We start from the raw sequence: 15794 nt of genomic DNA on the forward strand, positions 1-15794 counted from the left end.
CCTATAGTGTATTACATGTGTGTATAGCCAGGACCTTGCGATACAAGTCACTGGCACATCAACCATGCTGTCTTCTTCCCTTCCATCTTTTTTTTTGATGCTCCTGGTGTCCAAACTCAAATTATACTTCCAAATCATTTAATAGTCTTTAATAATTAGAGTTCTCCCTTAGAAACACCAGTCTTCAATTCTTTTACATTTCAGAGTTCTGGATACATATAATTGACCTCATCTTTTGTAGGAAAAAACATATTTTTTCTTTTGTTTCTTGGCACCTTTCAGTCGTAATTTTTGAGTCTTTCTTTTGGTGTTATTCGTAAATTTTTTTTCCATGTATGTTAGCTTTTTCTTTTTTTGATGAGGTAATGTTGGTCGGTTATGCAATTGCTTTCATGCTAGTCACAGCTTTTAGTTTGTTAATGAAGATTGGACCATCAGTATTCGAAGCATGGGAAGTTCCTTCTGTCAATGCGTAGATACCACAATTGTGTACCACCCATGATTATTTCTGGGCATCAGTCTACCATGATTAGTCAGCATCAACTAGCTGCAAAGGAGTACTTGGAAGCATATAAAGTGCAGCCAGACAATCCATTAATTAACCTATGCGTTGGTATGAAAGGCTTGCGGAGTTTGCCGCCGCCAATCTAGATTGTTTTTAACTCCTTTTTCCAAGAATATGCCTGTTTATGTTAACTAAGAAAAGAATTTTCTGCTTGTTGTGCAGGGACTGCTTTGATCAGCATAGCCCTTGGACACAGAGTTCAGAACAAAAACCATTGTCTGGTTCAAGGTTTTGCATTCCTCTACAACTATCAGCGCCTTTGCAAAAATAGCCAGGTTTGGATGTGTTATAATCGTGAATGGGTATCTTATACTTGCTCACCAGGATAACTTAACTATCAAATATCATTTTCTTCCTTTTCTGAAAGTCACCAAACTAGATGAGGTGAACACCTAGTATTCACAACTTTAGCTTTCCCTATATTCTATTAATTCAATTTCAATTAACGCCTCTCAAAGTCTAGTTCATTTTAGACTATTTATTCGCATGTATAATATATATTTCTATTGTTTAGAGAAGATAAAGATCTTTTGAATTCTCATTCAACTACAACTAAATAGGCTGGTGTGCTAATTTTTTATACTTGAGTTTCGTGTAGATACTTTGGAAAAGGTAAAAAGCCAAAAGACAAACTTTAAGAAATGAACATAATGATGCAAAGGACAATCTTATTTGGAAAACTTGTAGTTGATTTGGTTTGTGTTCTAAAAAGAAGCAGAAGTATAAAAAGTTAGATGAATTATAAACCTTAGGAGGGGAATAACATTGTGTTCTGGTTTTACAAGAAATGTATCCTGGTAAATATGTAGATCCAGTATTTCAAAATTATGGAGTGAAGAGATGCCTCTCAGATGCTGCAACTTATATTCGTTATCTCCTAGCAAGGTTATGTCTTTACAACATTATTTCCAGAAACAAATATATTCCCTATGGATACCACGTGACTAGAAATACTATTAGAATATGCAGTATAAAAAAAATAAAAAATGACTAAATGCCCAACTTAGTTACTTAAGGCCTTGTTAAAATACAGCTTGAGCTTGATTGGTTAAGGTGTTGCGTGCCCGTAGTTGTTGGGAGCTGGAGCGGCAACCTAAGATCGACCTATGGCTAAAGCTCCTTACCTTGGAAAGTGTTGCTTAGGGAGTGGCCTGATGTATGTAGTATTTGTATGGTTCTTGATAGAGTAGAATGATAAAATATGATTCATGTGGCCGACCGCAAATAATTGAGATACGGCTCGGATGATGAAACATTATTTCCAGAAACAAATGTATTCCCTATGGATACCACGTGACTAGAAATACTACTAGAATATGCAATATAAAAAAAATAAAAAATGACTAAATGCCCAACTTAGTTACTTAAGGCCTTGTTAAAATACAACTTGAGCTTGATTGGTTAAGGTGTTGCGTGCCCATAGTTGTTGGGAGCTAAAGCGGCAACCTAAGATCGACCTATGGCTGAAGCTCCTTACCTTGGAAAGTGTTGCTTAGGGAGTGGCTTGATGTATGTAGTATTTGTATGGTTCTTGATAGAGTAGAATGGCAGAATATGATTCATGTGGCCCATCGCTAATAATTGGGATACGGCTCGGATGATGATGATAATGATAATGAAATGTTGGGGAGTGCAATTCATATATATACATATATCTATATAATATATATATATATATATATATATATATATATATATATATATATATATTGGTTTATTTTTAAAATGATATTTAAATTTTTTTTAAATGTATAGTCCACTTTTTTTGCGTCATATATATACATGCATTATGAGAACTCAAATAGCCTGAAAGTCCCATAAAAATTTGAGTAAAACAATACTGTAAGGTCATGATAAGTACTGAACTCAGAAATTGCCATTTCCCCAATGGTGAACTGGGCGATTACTTACAATGAATGACTCGATTTTGGACATCTCAAGAGATTCCCTAGTTTGGAAATATTTGGGGTTGGGGACCCCCCAAGTCGGAGCTCACTCGGCTGATTCCGAGTCGGTTTGCTGGTTTGTAATGTTTATGCAAACCACGAAACGAAAATGGAAAATAAATATTGTCAAAGGTGGTCATTAGCAAAAAAATCTTCGGAAAACAAAAAGATTAGCACAAAATTAAAGACACCAGGTTCAAAAATCTTCGGAAAACAAAAAGATTAGGACAAAATTAAAGACACCAGGTTCAAAATTAAATTTTTTTTAGAACTCTCTGTGAGATCAAGATCCCTTCATATTAAGATCCCGTTTAGTTAGTGATTGATCCCTATAAGATATCCAGATCCTTGATGGGGGAGCGAGCTCCAATTGGGCTCCTATGCGCTCCAGAATGACATTTATGGGGTCCAACCAAGCTCCTCGCATCAATGTGATTGCCACACCATGTCCCAATTTTGAGTCTTACTGCTGAAATACCTTGCCAGAAAAAAAAAGAGGAGGAAAAAGATATTCAGTCTTCACTAGTAGAGTACAGATTACTTCAGAACTCATCTTCTCCCTAACAAAGTGAGAGTTATTTCAGTGTGCTGTATGCCATCTCATGGAAATCACATTTACTGCTATATCGATGGCTACCTGATTATTGAAGTACATATATCTTGGATAATTTGTCTTTTAAGTTGGCCTGTTTCACTTTTTTGCCCAGATTGCATGATAAAGCCTTCAAGCAAACTCTCACAAGTTATAGATCCTGTTGGCATGTACCAGATTATGAGCTAAAGCCTCAACATTGGATTTTTCCACTGCTGAGTTTTGCTTTTCCAAGTCATTGGACTTCCACCAAGGAGCTGGAAAAAGGCATGGGTTTTCTGTCCTTTAGGTTCCTAGTTCTGTCAAAAATCAGATAATCTAAAAAACAATTTCCTGACATTTATATTCTTTTCTCAGGGAACTATTTATCCAAAAGAAACAAATTCCTTTTTCAGGGAGTCATTTTGAAATACCATACTTTGCCATTCATGTCACCCACGCATGTATGCATGACTTACTATTCTCACTGCATACATGATTTCATGGATAAGACTACCAGCAACTCTTTGATATGAGCTGGCCCTTATGATAAGAACTTCAAGCTGCGCACCACTGGCAAGTCAATAGGTTTAACGGTGTTTTTCCCAGTTTCCTTCATTAGATCCAAGGTGCATTGTCTTTGCAAGATGCAAATGTACTTTTTGGACCTATCTACTTGTCCCACAAAAATAATGCTATTTACTGAGGTCCTTAGTTATAACCTTCTTCATTGTCTCTACTTTCTTTTTTTAGTGCAGGATCACCGCATGAGACAATAATGTCCTCTAAATAGGGTAGAGCACTGTGGTCTTGTGCCACATCTCTTGAGAAATAATATTACTGCACCTTTTGAATCCAGCTGAGGTTACAAGCTTGCTGCAGTTCTCCATAAAAAATCAGGATGCTTGCTTTGACCAAATATCACCTTCCAATTTGCATGCTGAGTCTTTCTCTCTCTCTTGCGCAACCTAGAGGTGGGTCCATGGATATCTCTTACTTCATGGTCCCATGCAAAGATGCGTTGTTTACATCTAGTTGGAATGGGGGCCAAAATTCATCTGTTGCAATGGGTAGTTGATCTTCCTTCTTGCTGAAAATGCATTTCCTAGTAACTTTTTCTTGTATTATGTAAACCTTGTTGGCTACTAGTTTCATCCCAATGATCTAATTTGAGCTTCTATTTGTGTACCACCATAGTTTGGAAACCTGGTATCACGTGAGAGTAGTTTTTCAATTACTTATTGCAGTTTCCTCCAGCAACCACTGCTTCCAATGCAGTAATGAAAGATTGCTTTTGTTTCTTGCTATAATATGAATAATTGTTTTAGGTCTCATATGCTATTTCTTAATGTTTCTATGCTCACCGAGCAAAGGCTTTTACAGGAATCTAACTACAACATTGGGAGGGCATTTCAGCATGTAGGCCTTGTTACTCTGGCAGTTTCATATTATGAGAAGGTCCTTGAGGTTTATGAAAAGGATTATCCCAGCCCAAAACATCCTGATGGGAACTTCAATCGTTCAGAAAATCCAAAAGAGGGTTACTCTAACCTTCATAAAGAAGCAGCTCACAATCTCCATTTGATATACAAAAGGAGTGGGGCTCTGGATCTTGCCAGGCAGGTCCTAAAAGATTATTGCAATTAAATATATGCTCCAGCACCCTTCCTGGTATATTCCACATTTAGCGAGTGAAATGCTTCTTACTATTTATTTGATTTTGATATAATCGGCCACTAATTACTAGAGAGCCACAAAATAATCCCAGGCTTCCGAATTGCGACTTGAAGAATGCTTTAGGATTTCCACAACTATAATTGCACATTTTTAATATATACCTGATTTCTCAGAATACTGATCTAAGTATGGTATGTTGAATCTAAATTTGATTTTCCATAAAGTATTTCTAGTCCTTTTCCCCATGGTTTGATGGGTTTTGAGGGTTTTGTTTCATCGGTCAAAGTAAGGGATTTGTGTATTTGTAAAGTGTTAGGGAAATCTGCTTCTTATATTGTCGGGACACTTGTCCTTTGCAGTTTATTATTATTCTAATGCACTGGGTTATCAACCCATAACTGAAAATAGAAAGAAATAAGTCCCTCAAAACTCAAACTAGTCTTTATTCTATCGATAAGAAGTTGAATTAATGGGAATGTCTACCAACCATCCTTGTGAAGTTAACTAGTGGAAGCAATTGAACGCAATACTATTACTGTTACAAGTCTGGTCTGCAATCGTATATATGTCATTCTTGCTTTCTATGGCTTTCTAATTTCTGTTGATTTTTGGAAGATATGTTTCACATTGAGGACTCTTATTATTTTGCTCTTGTTTTTTACCTCTTTTGAACATCGTAACAAGTTTTAAACTTGTTTTTGTGTTTCTTTGAACATTTTACCTTGCTTGTACATACTATGGCTTAATGGTAACCCTATGAGCATTTTCATTCTTTCTTGGTCTACTAACCAACAAAAATGGTTATGGTTCTAAGACTCACCTAGAAGAGTTACTCCGTCTGATGCATTTTATGGAGTGAGAAGCAAAGATATGGTGATGTGATATTTTGGTTGTATCTTTTATTGTATTGATCTTACGTAGTACAAATTTGTCTTAAAATGCCCCAACATTGTTGAAGGCCTACCATTACACACCCTTTGAGAATTTAGTTGATATATTTGAATTGAAAGGAACAGATCTCAACCATATTTCGGAATGAGCTGGCTGCTCAAACCCTAGATGAGAAATTTTCCAAAGAAAAAAGAAAAGAAAAAGATGTGGTTGACTACGGTATGAAATGTCGTAGTTCAAACTCCAAAAAATGAAACATGTTTCATATTGTAGTCTTTGAGACTTTAATCCAAATTATTTTGATTCATCATGAGATACTGTCTTAGGGTACTGAGGTAAACTTTTGGGCGATTCTCATAGAAATTATTATTATTTTGGACAAAATATCATGAAAAATCTGTAGACAATAAAAAAGGAAATCAAGCAGGATATAGGATTAAGATTGATCATCATCATCCTTATCATCTGAGCTTTATCCCAACTATTTGGGGTCGGTACACAAATTTTATTATGCCATTCTGATCTATCAAGGGCTATATTCTCAATTCAAACCATAAGTCACCATGATTATAAGTTACCTTATTTTTTTTCATTACTTTTATTCTTCCCTTTGCCCTTTTAGAGCCTTCTATTTGAATCGAATCGCCCTTTTTAACCGGTGTTGTTTTAGGTTGACTTTGCGCATGACTAGACCACCTAAGTCTAATTTCCTTCATTTTTTCGCTTATTGAATCTACCCCTAAGTTCCCTTGAATGAATTAATTCTGAATACTATCCTTCCGTGTCTTGTTGTTCATCCATTTCGACATCCTCATCTCAGCTGCACTTGCATATGCTGTTTTTTGACTACTCAATAGTCTATCCTAGAAAGCATATAGCTAGTTTTACCCGTCTTATAGAGCTTCTCCCTCAATTTCATTGTGCAACAATCACATAAGACTTCAAAAACACATCTCCATTTCATCCAACCAACTCTTCATTCTACGAGCAACATCTTCCTCAATCTCTCCTCTCTCATGGACCCATTTTATCAAAAACAATCTCTTTTAGGTACTTCTTGGCCATCAATGTTAATTAATTCCTTGTTTCCGCTCCTGTTATTATTATACTTACACTTCGTATATTCTATCTTAGTCTGGCTAATTTTAAAACCTTTGGATTATGAGGCATCCCTCCAAAGTTATAACTTTGTGTTTATGGCGTCTCTAGTCTTATCAATCAAAACTAGAAAATAAGATTAAGATTAAATAAGCAAAGAACTTTAACAAATCCTACTTTTTGAATATTTAAGTTTCATTTTGTTGATAAAGTTGACTGTGTATTGATTTAGCATAAACAATTACATTGTGAGGAAGAATCGCCAACTATACAAAATTGGCCATAAGGTCACAACACACATGTATAAATAGCAGCTCTGTTCTTGAGCGAATGCATCCATGGGGGAGTTCTTAGAAGCCGGCCTGATGACACTGATGGAATTTCCTACTTCAAGAGCTGGTCTCCGATTAGGTTGAACAACTTGATGCCTTCCAGCAGGACCTTGCCTCTGCCATTCGTGAGTCAGCCATGCCAAGAGATCCCTAAAAGGACCATGTTGTTTTACACTACTGGTCATTATATATGGTTAGAAACGTTTTGCAGGCCACTATTTGGTTACTATGGTTGGAGCGGGAGGATATTCAAGAGAACATGGAAAGAAGTAACAACAGTTGGGACCTCAATTGACAAGGTTAAAGCTACCTCACTTTTTGGGCTAGGAATATCGAGGAATTCCTTGGATGGTCAACTTAAAATCTTACCTAAAATTGGGGTCAGATAATAAAATCTTGGCATATGGTGATCCCAAGTTCCCACTACAGCTCATCAAGTTCAATTTTTATGGGCATGGATGGCACAAAAATGGTAGAGTCTGGGGCGCTGCTAGAGGGCTTCATGGTGTAGCTTTCAACTTGAAGCATTTTATATTTGAAGATTTGGCTTTACTAAGCTTGAATGGCTAGAAAATTGTTATTATTGAATGTTTTGAGTCATGCATTTGGACATGACATTACAGGTGAAGCTGCACAATTATTTCCCTTGCTTTTGTAAACTTTCCAGCAGTTCATCATTATCATCTAAACCTTATCCCAACTATTTGGGGTCGGCTACATGGGTCATGTTCCACCATTTTATTCAGAGGTTCAGGATTCATGTAAACTTTTATGTAGTTGAAAAGACAAAAGGAATTAAACTTGAATATAGGTATAAGTTTACAAAATTAAGTTTTAACACAATAATAAATGAAATATAAATTATAAAAAATATTTTGTTCATTTTGTTTATTTATAATTTTATTTATATTTTGTAAACAATTAAGCTATTTTATATTTTACCTATTAATTTATAACTTCATTGCTTTGTAAACTTATACTTACATTCAATCTTAATTCCTTTTTTTTTTTTTCAAACTGCTAGAAATTTACAAAACTAAAGGGAATAATTGTGCAGCATCAGCTCTAATGTCATGTCCTAATGCATGACAAAGAACATTTAGTGATAACAATTCTGTAGTCATTCAAGATTACTGAAGTCAAAACGTGAAATTTGGCAATATTCATTTCAACAACCTAGTTTTTGCAGCAGACATAGGCCCGACCATATTTTAAATGAAACAGATTTATGGTTTGAAAGTTTTTGTTGTTTAGTATACCAACTTCTGACCAAAATTTTGACCAATTTTCACCGGAGTTTGGATGAATTTCAGCCAGAATTTAGACAAAGTCAAAAGTTCTACACTCCCATGGGAGCATCTTGGAGGTTCAGTTCCTCTGGTAAAACCTATCTTGGAATTTAGACAAAGGCAATAGTTCTACACTCCCATGGGAGCATTTCGGTTCCTCGGGTAAACCCTATCTTGGAGCATTCTTGGGACCCCAAAATTTCAGAATGTTACCTCGTCAACCATGTGATCATGTTTAAAAAAAATAAAAGAAAGAAAAAGAACAAGAGAAAAAATGGTACACACTTTGGAAGTTCGTGAAAAGAATAACATTCTCATATTCAGCAAATACCATCCTATGTTTGGATGATCAGATCCAAGTGTTTAGGAGCTCAAAATCCAATTTTTGTTTTTGTTTGGGAGTACTTACCTAGTGATTCTAATGTGGATCACACAATTTCAGATTAAAAATGTCCTCTTAAGTTGGTTTTTTAACTGAGGGAGTAAATGTACAGTATATCCCTCGAGAGCATAGCATACATGCTCCTAGACAAACTTTGGTCTAAATTATTTTGATATTCTACAGGTGTTCCAGCTGATTCAGAAAGAGGAAAAAGAGCCAACTTCTGCCCTAACTTGTACTGAGGTGGGAATTGAGGGAATAACTGCCTGACATTTGTCATCCCATTATCTAGGGGACCAAGCAAATTTTGTCATAGACAGCGGTGTCAGCATAGGGTGTTTTATTGTATTTGACATTCTCAGCTCATCATTTGAATTCCAATTCCCATTCTTCTTTCTTTTCTTGTACATGAAGCAAGTCTAAAACAAGTCTTATGCCACACCCAAGCTCATCCAAAAGAAAAATAAAAGATACAAAACACGATTGAACCTAAAACCTCTGAGATGATGCCAAGAGATTGCCACGATTAACTTTTTGGGCTGAGTAGAGTACCACAATCATACTGAGTGCCCCCTTGCAAACCCCCAAAGAAAAGCAACAAAACAACAAGTACAACCAGCTTCAATGGAGGAAAGGAGGGCTTTGCTAGCAAGCCCACTAAATAGGTCTGGCTAGCCATCCTTATAACTCTCATCTTCCTTTCCTTTACATATCTCTCTAGAGCCATGCTGATCCTAACCCTAGTTTGATCCTCGCTCTCCTCGTGGCACCCACGCATGGCTAACCCTAGGCACCGTCCTAGCACGACAGAGTCTTCGAGCCCTACCGCACATCCTTGACCAGTGTATGGTCCCATAGCATGCATTGCGTCTCCAGCTAAGGTTACTGAGTGTTTGTGCAATGTCCTTACCAAGAGTTCCCATGGGGGCCGAGGCCGATATTGTGTGAGGCTCAAACAACTTTGGTCACAACTTTTAACCATTTCGGTTATCTCGTCTGGAAATTTGGAAATGGCTCCGAGTGCTGCCTCCTTGATGAGTTTGGGCTCCTTTGAAATCTCGCAATCTGTTTGATACAGTTAGAATGGTTAGGCCGCAATGATGTAAGGAGAATAGGAGGATATTGTTGTTTTAAGGGGGACATTTTGGCCTAATAAGGAAGAGGACTTTAAACTTTCCCTTAATGCTTTCCCCAAACCCAATGGCTCTTTTTTTTTTGGGTTTTTTTTACCTGAAAAAAAAAAAAAAGGCCTGGGTAACAGATGTGTGTTGTGTTAGGTAAACAATCAGCATAAAACTTTGTCACATCTTGTCGTGAATTTTGAAACGGCCGATCCCAAATCATGAGATAAGGCTTAGATGATGATGATCTTCTATGGGGGATTTTAGTTATCTGAACTTCTGAATGAGTTGTATATTGCCAATTGGCTCTCATGACTCAATGAAATTGACTATAGACTAACCATTATGACATTAAGACTAGTGACATTTAATCAAAGACATTACATCAAAGCAAACTTTATTAGTAGTTTTTGCTATTTTTTTTTTTTTCTCATTGTTGCTTTAAAATCTGGAAGATATCTGCTGAAATGGAGTATTAGAGCTGAAACCCCCTGTAATTTTCCAATTTCCACCCAGTGATGGTTTAACTTGGGGCATGGCGTCATATTGTCTCCTTACTTCAGCGAAATTCTGGCTGATCACCGAGACTATTCTTTCCAGCCATGATGCACCTTTAGTTTTACGGGAATTCACCCAAAACCTTTAGTGTTCCTCTTTTTTGTTAGATAATTTACAAGAAAGAATATTTAGATTCTTACTCATTTCTTACCTTGAGGAACCCATGCCCTGCTTATGAACCAATGTACCAAGTTATGGTCGACTGGCAGCCTTCCAACAACGATACCATCATTCTTAAGACGGATTATTTGATTCCCAATGCAATGCCCCTTGCCTGAGTAACTTGTGAATCCCCTTATACCAGCAAAGGAATCAAAGTTTGGAGTTCTCAATCCTAATGACTTTGCAACGGCTGAGTTAACTCCATCACAGCCTAGTACAACCTGAGGCAGGTGACACCATAGGCACAATCCATGTTATAAAGTCCGGACTGGCCATTGAACAGGAAAAGAAAAAAAGTCAAAAAAAAAAAAAAAACTGATCCAAGAGAAATGGTGGTTTTACTACTAGTAATTGAAGTGGTTATTGAGAAAAGAAAATTGGTTTAATATGTGTCCTTAACTGTAACATATCAAGAAAAATAAAAATAAATAAAAAAGCAAGAAAAATAGAGTTTTTTTTTTGTTTGTGATGGGGTAAGGTTTGTTGGGCTTTTATTAGCTTTTGTGGTGTTGTTTAGGAAATGTATGCCATGACTCAACCACACCACATATGTGGAAGTAAGGGCCATCCTGGTCCAATAAATGGTTAGGATGGTGATGGAGAGAGAGTGGGACCCCATGAAACATGCTACAACTTCCAATGTTAGTTCCAAACCAATGTTAGTCCGCCCCCTTTGACTCAGGCAAGTTTGAATCAAATCAAGCAACTTTTATTATGAAGAGTTTAAAAATGATGAATAGAACGAGAGATCCTTGCGATTCCAGGGTTTAGGGTATAACTATAAAAGTATTTTTTTATTTTGGGGCAAGGACTTATCTTGAAAGATTACCTTAGCTGAGATTGTGGTCCCATTCTCAAGATGAACAGCTGAATGAGAAAATGGAGAGATTGTAACCCCAACAACTTTGCAATTGAAACGGATGGTTTCAGGTGGCAATGATTCTCCTAGGGTTTCCATGAGGTCACTCCTTTTCAGACAACGTACCTCATCTCTCCTGTCAATTAGCAACAATTAGCCAATTCTTTTATCTATATTTAGATTCACGGGCTTTTTAGTATTTCTTACTCTTTGAATTCTCTAGGGGATTTTTTTTTCAAAGATGTTTTGGAATTTGATTTCTAGAAAATCTGTGTTTGGCTCTTTTTCTTTTTCTTTTTTCCTCATGGTTTTCCCATGGGAGATTTGAGAAATTCTCTTTAGAAAAATAGGAAAAAGAACTATGAAATAATTTGTATGAAGTGAAATATCTTAGGATGTTTTGCAGGAATACTTTGCACATTTATTACTGAGTTGCCTTTGAAAATTTGGGAAAGGTTTAATGTTCTCTAAAATGTCTAATTTTTGTGGATACTTAAAAAACACAAATGAGCAAAATTTTCGTAGGAATTCATTCGTGGCTCATCGTTGTTCAAAGCAATGTTCGCAAACTCGGTCGGTCCAACTTGGAACCAGCCGGTCAAACTGGAACTAGGCATTGGCCCATCCGGTTTTGGTAGTTTTGGTGGCCCCACTGTGTATTTAAAATAAAATAAAAAATAAAATAGAATTTTTTTAAAAAATAAGTGATTTATTTGTAATGTGTTTTTGAATGTTTTTTTTTTTTATTTTTTATAATCATTTTGGCAATGAATACTTATTTTTATATTTTTCTATTTTTTTTGAAAAATTTCAACAATACCCTTGGGTATGCTTTGGATATGCTTTGTTTAATCATACTTTAAATATACTTTTCGTACTTTTTTGGATTTTTTTGTTTTTTTAAAAACTTTTTGGACTGGCCGGGACTTGCCCGGTTAGGCCGGTTTATCAGTTGCTCGGTCCCAGCCCTCGGCTGGTTTCTAAGACCGGTTTGATTTTTCAAACAATAACCCAAAGTCAAGGATATTTGAACTTTTATTAGTCGTATTATTGTTATTTGACCGATCAAGTTTACCTCAAATTTGGGTCGTGTGCACCGGTCACGGATCCAAAAAACATAAGATAAGAAAAATAATCACAAGAGATGAAGTGATCAAAATGCCCTTGAATATTCGTATGGACTTTTTGATTATTTTTATTACTATATTACTCATTTTATATTTTTAGGCGCTCCTCAGAGGAGAACATGCCCTAAATATTAGAGGAAAATCTGATTTGTTTAAAAAATATGTAAATTAAGAGATTATTGTGTAACTAACTATTCAATGGGCTTTGGCTTTGGATGTTGATGATCCTTGAATGAAATACTGTACAAATTTTTTGATACATATTTTTAGGACCCGGTTTCTATGCGGCCAAACCTACATATGTAGGAATGTAGGCGTCTTAATAAAAATCTATTTTTGAGATGGATTTTAAGATTTAATTTTTAAGGTCATGTAATCTTTAATATGGAGATCATGAATGTGAAAAATTAAATACATTTTAAAAACTAGAAATAATAATTCTAGTAAGAAAACATTTAGACTGTTAGTTTCCATTGTTTTTAGATGGAACACCTACTGACATCCATCTTTAAGATGGTTGTTAAACGATTTCTGGACCACATTTGTAGAAATACGGTCCAGCCCGCATGAAATTTTTTTCCATATTTTTATATGATTTCCCAAAACGAATATTACAATGTTATTGTGGCTTGATCACAAGGGGCCTTCTTAATACATGTGAGAGGAGATATACCCACTAGGCATTGATCGTTGTCGACCTTCTTCAAACCAAACGTCTGTCAATCTGATTCAAAAGAAAATAGATCTACAAAGTCAATCTTGAGGGAAAGCTGCTGCACAGCAAAGTGCTCGAAAAAACAGCTGAGATACCAGTGAAATCATTCCTCTACATAACGTCCCACACTCCATTCCCACCGATAACATGTCAGGAGAAAAGGGCAAAAAAAAAAACAATTAAATCAATTGAGTGTTTAGGTGTGTCCCTGGACTCCATTTTGGATCAAAATTTTGAGTCCACCTCCCAATGATTTTGGATAAAAAAATTTGCAGTTCACGATCTTGAATTTGAATGGGGAAGAGAAGAATTTAGCTTTAAAAATGGCTATTTTATACCTTTTTTTGAACTGTCGATTTTAATTCTTCTAAGATTGTCAAATCTCAAATGTACAATGTTCAGGGAAATTTAAATTCATTGATTTGAGATGGAATAGATTTACAATCATTTGGGATGTGTTTTGGGTCCTAAAACATTTGAAAATCAGTGGAGCAAAAAGTAAGAGTGTCGGAGAGAAGTATTAGACCTCAAGCATGAGCTAATTCAAGGCAATTTCATATCTTACCTTTTACCAACTTCAAGCACAAAGCAAGAACATGCACTTTTGCCAAGGTTGTTCTACAGTATTCTCCTGGAAACATGCCATACACCATACCCATGGACCCACTCCCGAAAACATAGTGTGGGATCCGAACTAGGACCTGGGCACTGGACCTGACCTAAAAATTAAAATGCCTATGTATTATATTTAAAATATTATTAAGCTTGGACTCGAAGAGTATTCGAGTCCAAACCTGATCCACCGGGTCCAATTTTTGGACCCATATCCAAACTTGGATCGGGTCTGGGTCCATTGCAACCCCTAATTGATTGAGAGTCTCAAAGATGGACAAAGTTAAACAAAATTGAGAGGGAGAAACATGGAGAGAGAGAGAGAGCAAAATTTGGAGGGAAGAACATCCAAGAGAGAGAAAGTACGTCTGTATCGGTATTGATTTGAGTCGAAGTGTGTCACCAACACCAAGAGCATCAAGGGCACGCCAACCGTTGGTCCACATTGCCAGTGCTGCCCCTTCTGACCTCAACAACTCTCCTCTCTCTAAAACCAGGCTCTTCACTCCATGCCTTCAACAAATTCAGAAGAAAAAGAGAAACTTTAAAAAAGACCTCTCACAATAAAAATAGGAAAAAGTTTATATAAGATTGACGCCTTGAAATGTATTATTAATGTGTACCTCTAAAATCCTTTGAGAAATATTGTTTTGATGTTAGAATCTAATTGATCATATCAACATCAAGGTGTATAGATACAGAGAAAAAAGAGATCTCAAGCCCTAAAAATAATTCATTTTACGAAACATTATTTGGGCAATTTATTTTCAAGATTTTTATGCATTTATAGATCTGTTTGATGGGAATCATTTTTTGAATTAAAATTTTATAATTAGAAATAAAAATAGATACTCACGTCATCCTAAGAATTTTCGGCATCAAGATTGCGTCTCATGACAAAGTTTGGAGGTACACATGATTGTTTAATGTTGCAAACTTATGCAAATTACACCCATAAGAATAACAACATTAAGATAAATAATAAATGAAAATTGAAACTAATATTATCAAAAATGCAAAAAAAGAAGAAGAAACTAAACAAGTTTTCGTTTGAGCACGCTCATGCATATACTCAATACGCTTCAATTTGTGTTAACATGTAAATGTATGGAAAAGGGAAGACCGGTGAAGGCCGAGGGCGGTGGCGAGGCCTATGATTCCTCCTCCCACAATCACTATTTCCTCCTCCATCCAACTCATCTTCTCTCTCTAACCGACCCTTTCCCTTTCATTGATCTCTCTCTAACCTACCCTTTCCCTTTCATTGGTGTCTCTCTCTTGGCACATTATCTGAAGGAAAAAAAAGAAAAAAAAAGAAGAAAGATTTACAACAACGATACCTCTCAGCTGTCTGATTTTACATCTTGCAACTAGGGTTTAGTGATGTCTATGTACTAAAAGTAAATAGAGTTATTGTATGCTTTCTGTCAAAATTGGTGATAATGGGTTGAACTAGTTTAATCGGATTTTAAAAATGTGAATGGCAGTTTGAAAGATTGATATATTGAACAAAAAAATAAAAAGACCTGCCCATTTTATTTGATTTGTTGAACCATCCAAATCAGTCGGTCGGGTTCGCTAAAATTAGCTGGATGATTCCCTTTCACCAAATCTGAGTTTTTCTTGGTACTAGACCGACCAATGCATCGGTTGCCGAGCCAACTACTTGGACCACTACTCTATCCAAAACCGATGATCAAAAAATAATAGCCTCTATTGGGATACAGTTCAAGAAAAACAAAAGCCAGTATTGGGATCTACAACGGGCAATTTGATATGAGGATTTTCCGGATAGGATGGCGGTCCTTGTATGTGGTCCTCCTTTGTTTCACATCTATCATGTGGCCTCCCATCTTTTGTGTTCCCATAGCCATGTCTCTCTAATTCGC

At 36.1% G+C, this 15794-nt stretch overlaps 2 protein-coding genes across 22 annotated transcripts in view; one reads left to right on the forward strand and one right to left on the reverse strand.

Annotated features, from left to right (window-relative positions):
- The window catches only part of LOC18427802 (tetratricopeptide repeat (TPR)-containing protein), a 52215-nt gene extending 47281 nt beyond the window's left edge, over positions 1–4934 (forward strand). For 8 of the 15 annotated variants that reach the window (XR_016043825.1, XR_016043828.1, XR_016043832.1 and 5 more), the window contains 3 exons: positions 426–613; positions 728–840; positions 4466–4934. Coding sequence is in view for 4 of the 15 variants with exons in the window: in XM_088851239.1 (XP_088707365.1) it covers positions 426–613; positions 728–840; positions 4466–4729 (565 nt within the window). In the remaining 11 variants the exon portion in view is untranslated. Of the gene's footprint in view, positions 1–399; positions 614–727; positions 841–3218; positions 3371–4465 lie in introns of all 15 variants that reach the window. The other 7 variants (XR_016043823.1, XR_016043826.1, XR_016043831.1 and 4 more) reach the window with 3 other exon arrangements.
- Positions 4935–9119: 4185 nt separating this feature from the next.
- On the reverse strand, positions 9120–15585 carry LOC18427803 (monooxygenase 1). 7 transcript variants are annotated; one of them, XM_020663306.2, is made up of 6 exons: positions 15029–15545; positions 14272–14418; positions 13252–13302; positions 11422–11587; positions 10582–10813; positions 9120–9816 (listed from the first exon to the last, which is right to left on the reverse strand). In XM_020663306.2, the coding sequence occupies exons 1-6, from the start codon at positions 15103–15105 to the stop codon at positions 9278–9280; spliced, it is 1212 nt and encodes a 403-aa protein (XP_020518965.1). In that variant the 5' UTR covers positions 15106–15545; the 3' UTR covers positions 9120–9277. The 7 variants fall into 7 exon arrangements, with proteins under 7 accessions (XP_020518965.1, XP_088707372.1, XP_088707374.1 ...); XM_088851246.1 differs by having other exon boundaries at positions 15432–15492; XM_088851248.1 differs by having other exon boundaries at positions 15246–15327.
- Between the last annotated feature and the right edge of the window lie 209 nt (positions 15586–15794).

Source organism: Amborella trichopoda, chromosome 11, assembly GCF_054954075.1.
Source record: "Amborella trichopoda isolate Santa Cruz 75 chromosome 11, AtrichopodaSantaCruz75HAP2 v2.0, whole genome shotgun sequence".
Classification (NCBI taxonomy): Eukaryota; Viridiplantae; Streptophyta; class Magnoliopsida; order Amborellales; family Amborellaceae; genus Amborella; species Amborella trichopoda.

Bases quoted from the DNA above. Each gene is read 5' to 3' on its own strand.
- LOC18427803 (XM_020663306.2), bottom strand. From the start codon at position 15,105: ATGAGTTGGATGGAGGAGGAAATAGTGATTGTGGGAGGAGGAATCATA. The intron at 13,303-14,271 runs GTACTTTCTCTC...CTTTTGAATCAG, and splicing joins AAATCAATACCGATACAGAC to ATTGACAGACGTTTGGTTTG. The intron at 9,817-10,581 runs GTAAGAAATGAG...TGTATCAAACAG, and splicing joins CAGGGCATGGGTTCCTCAAG to ATTGCGAGATTTCAAAGGAG.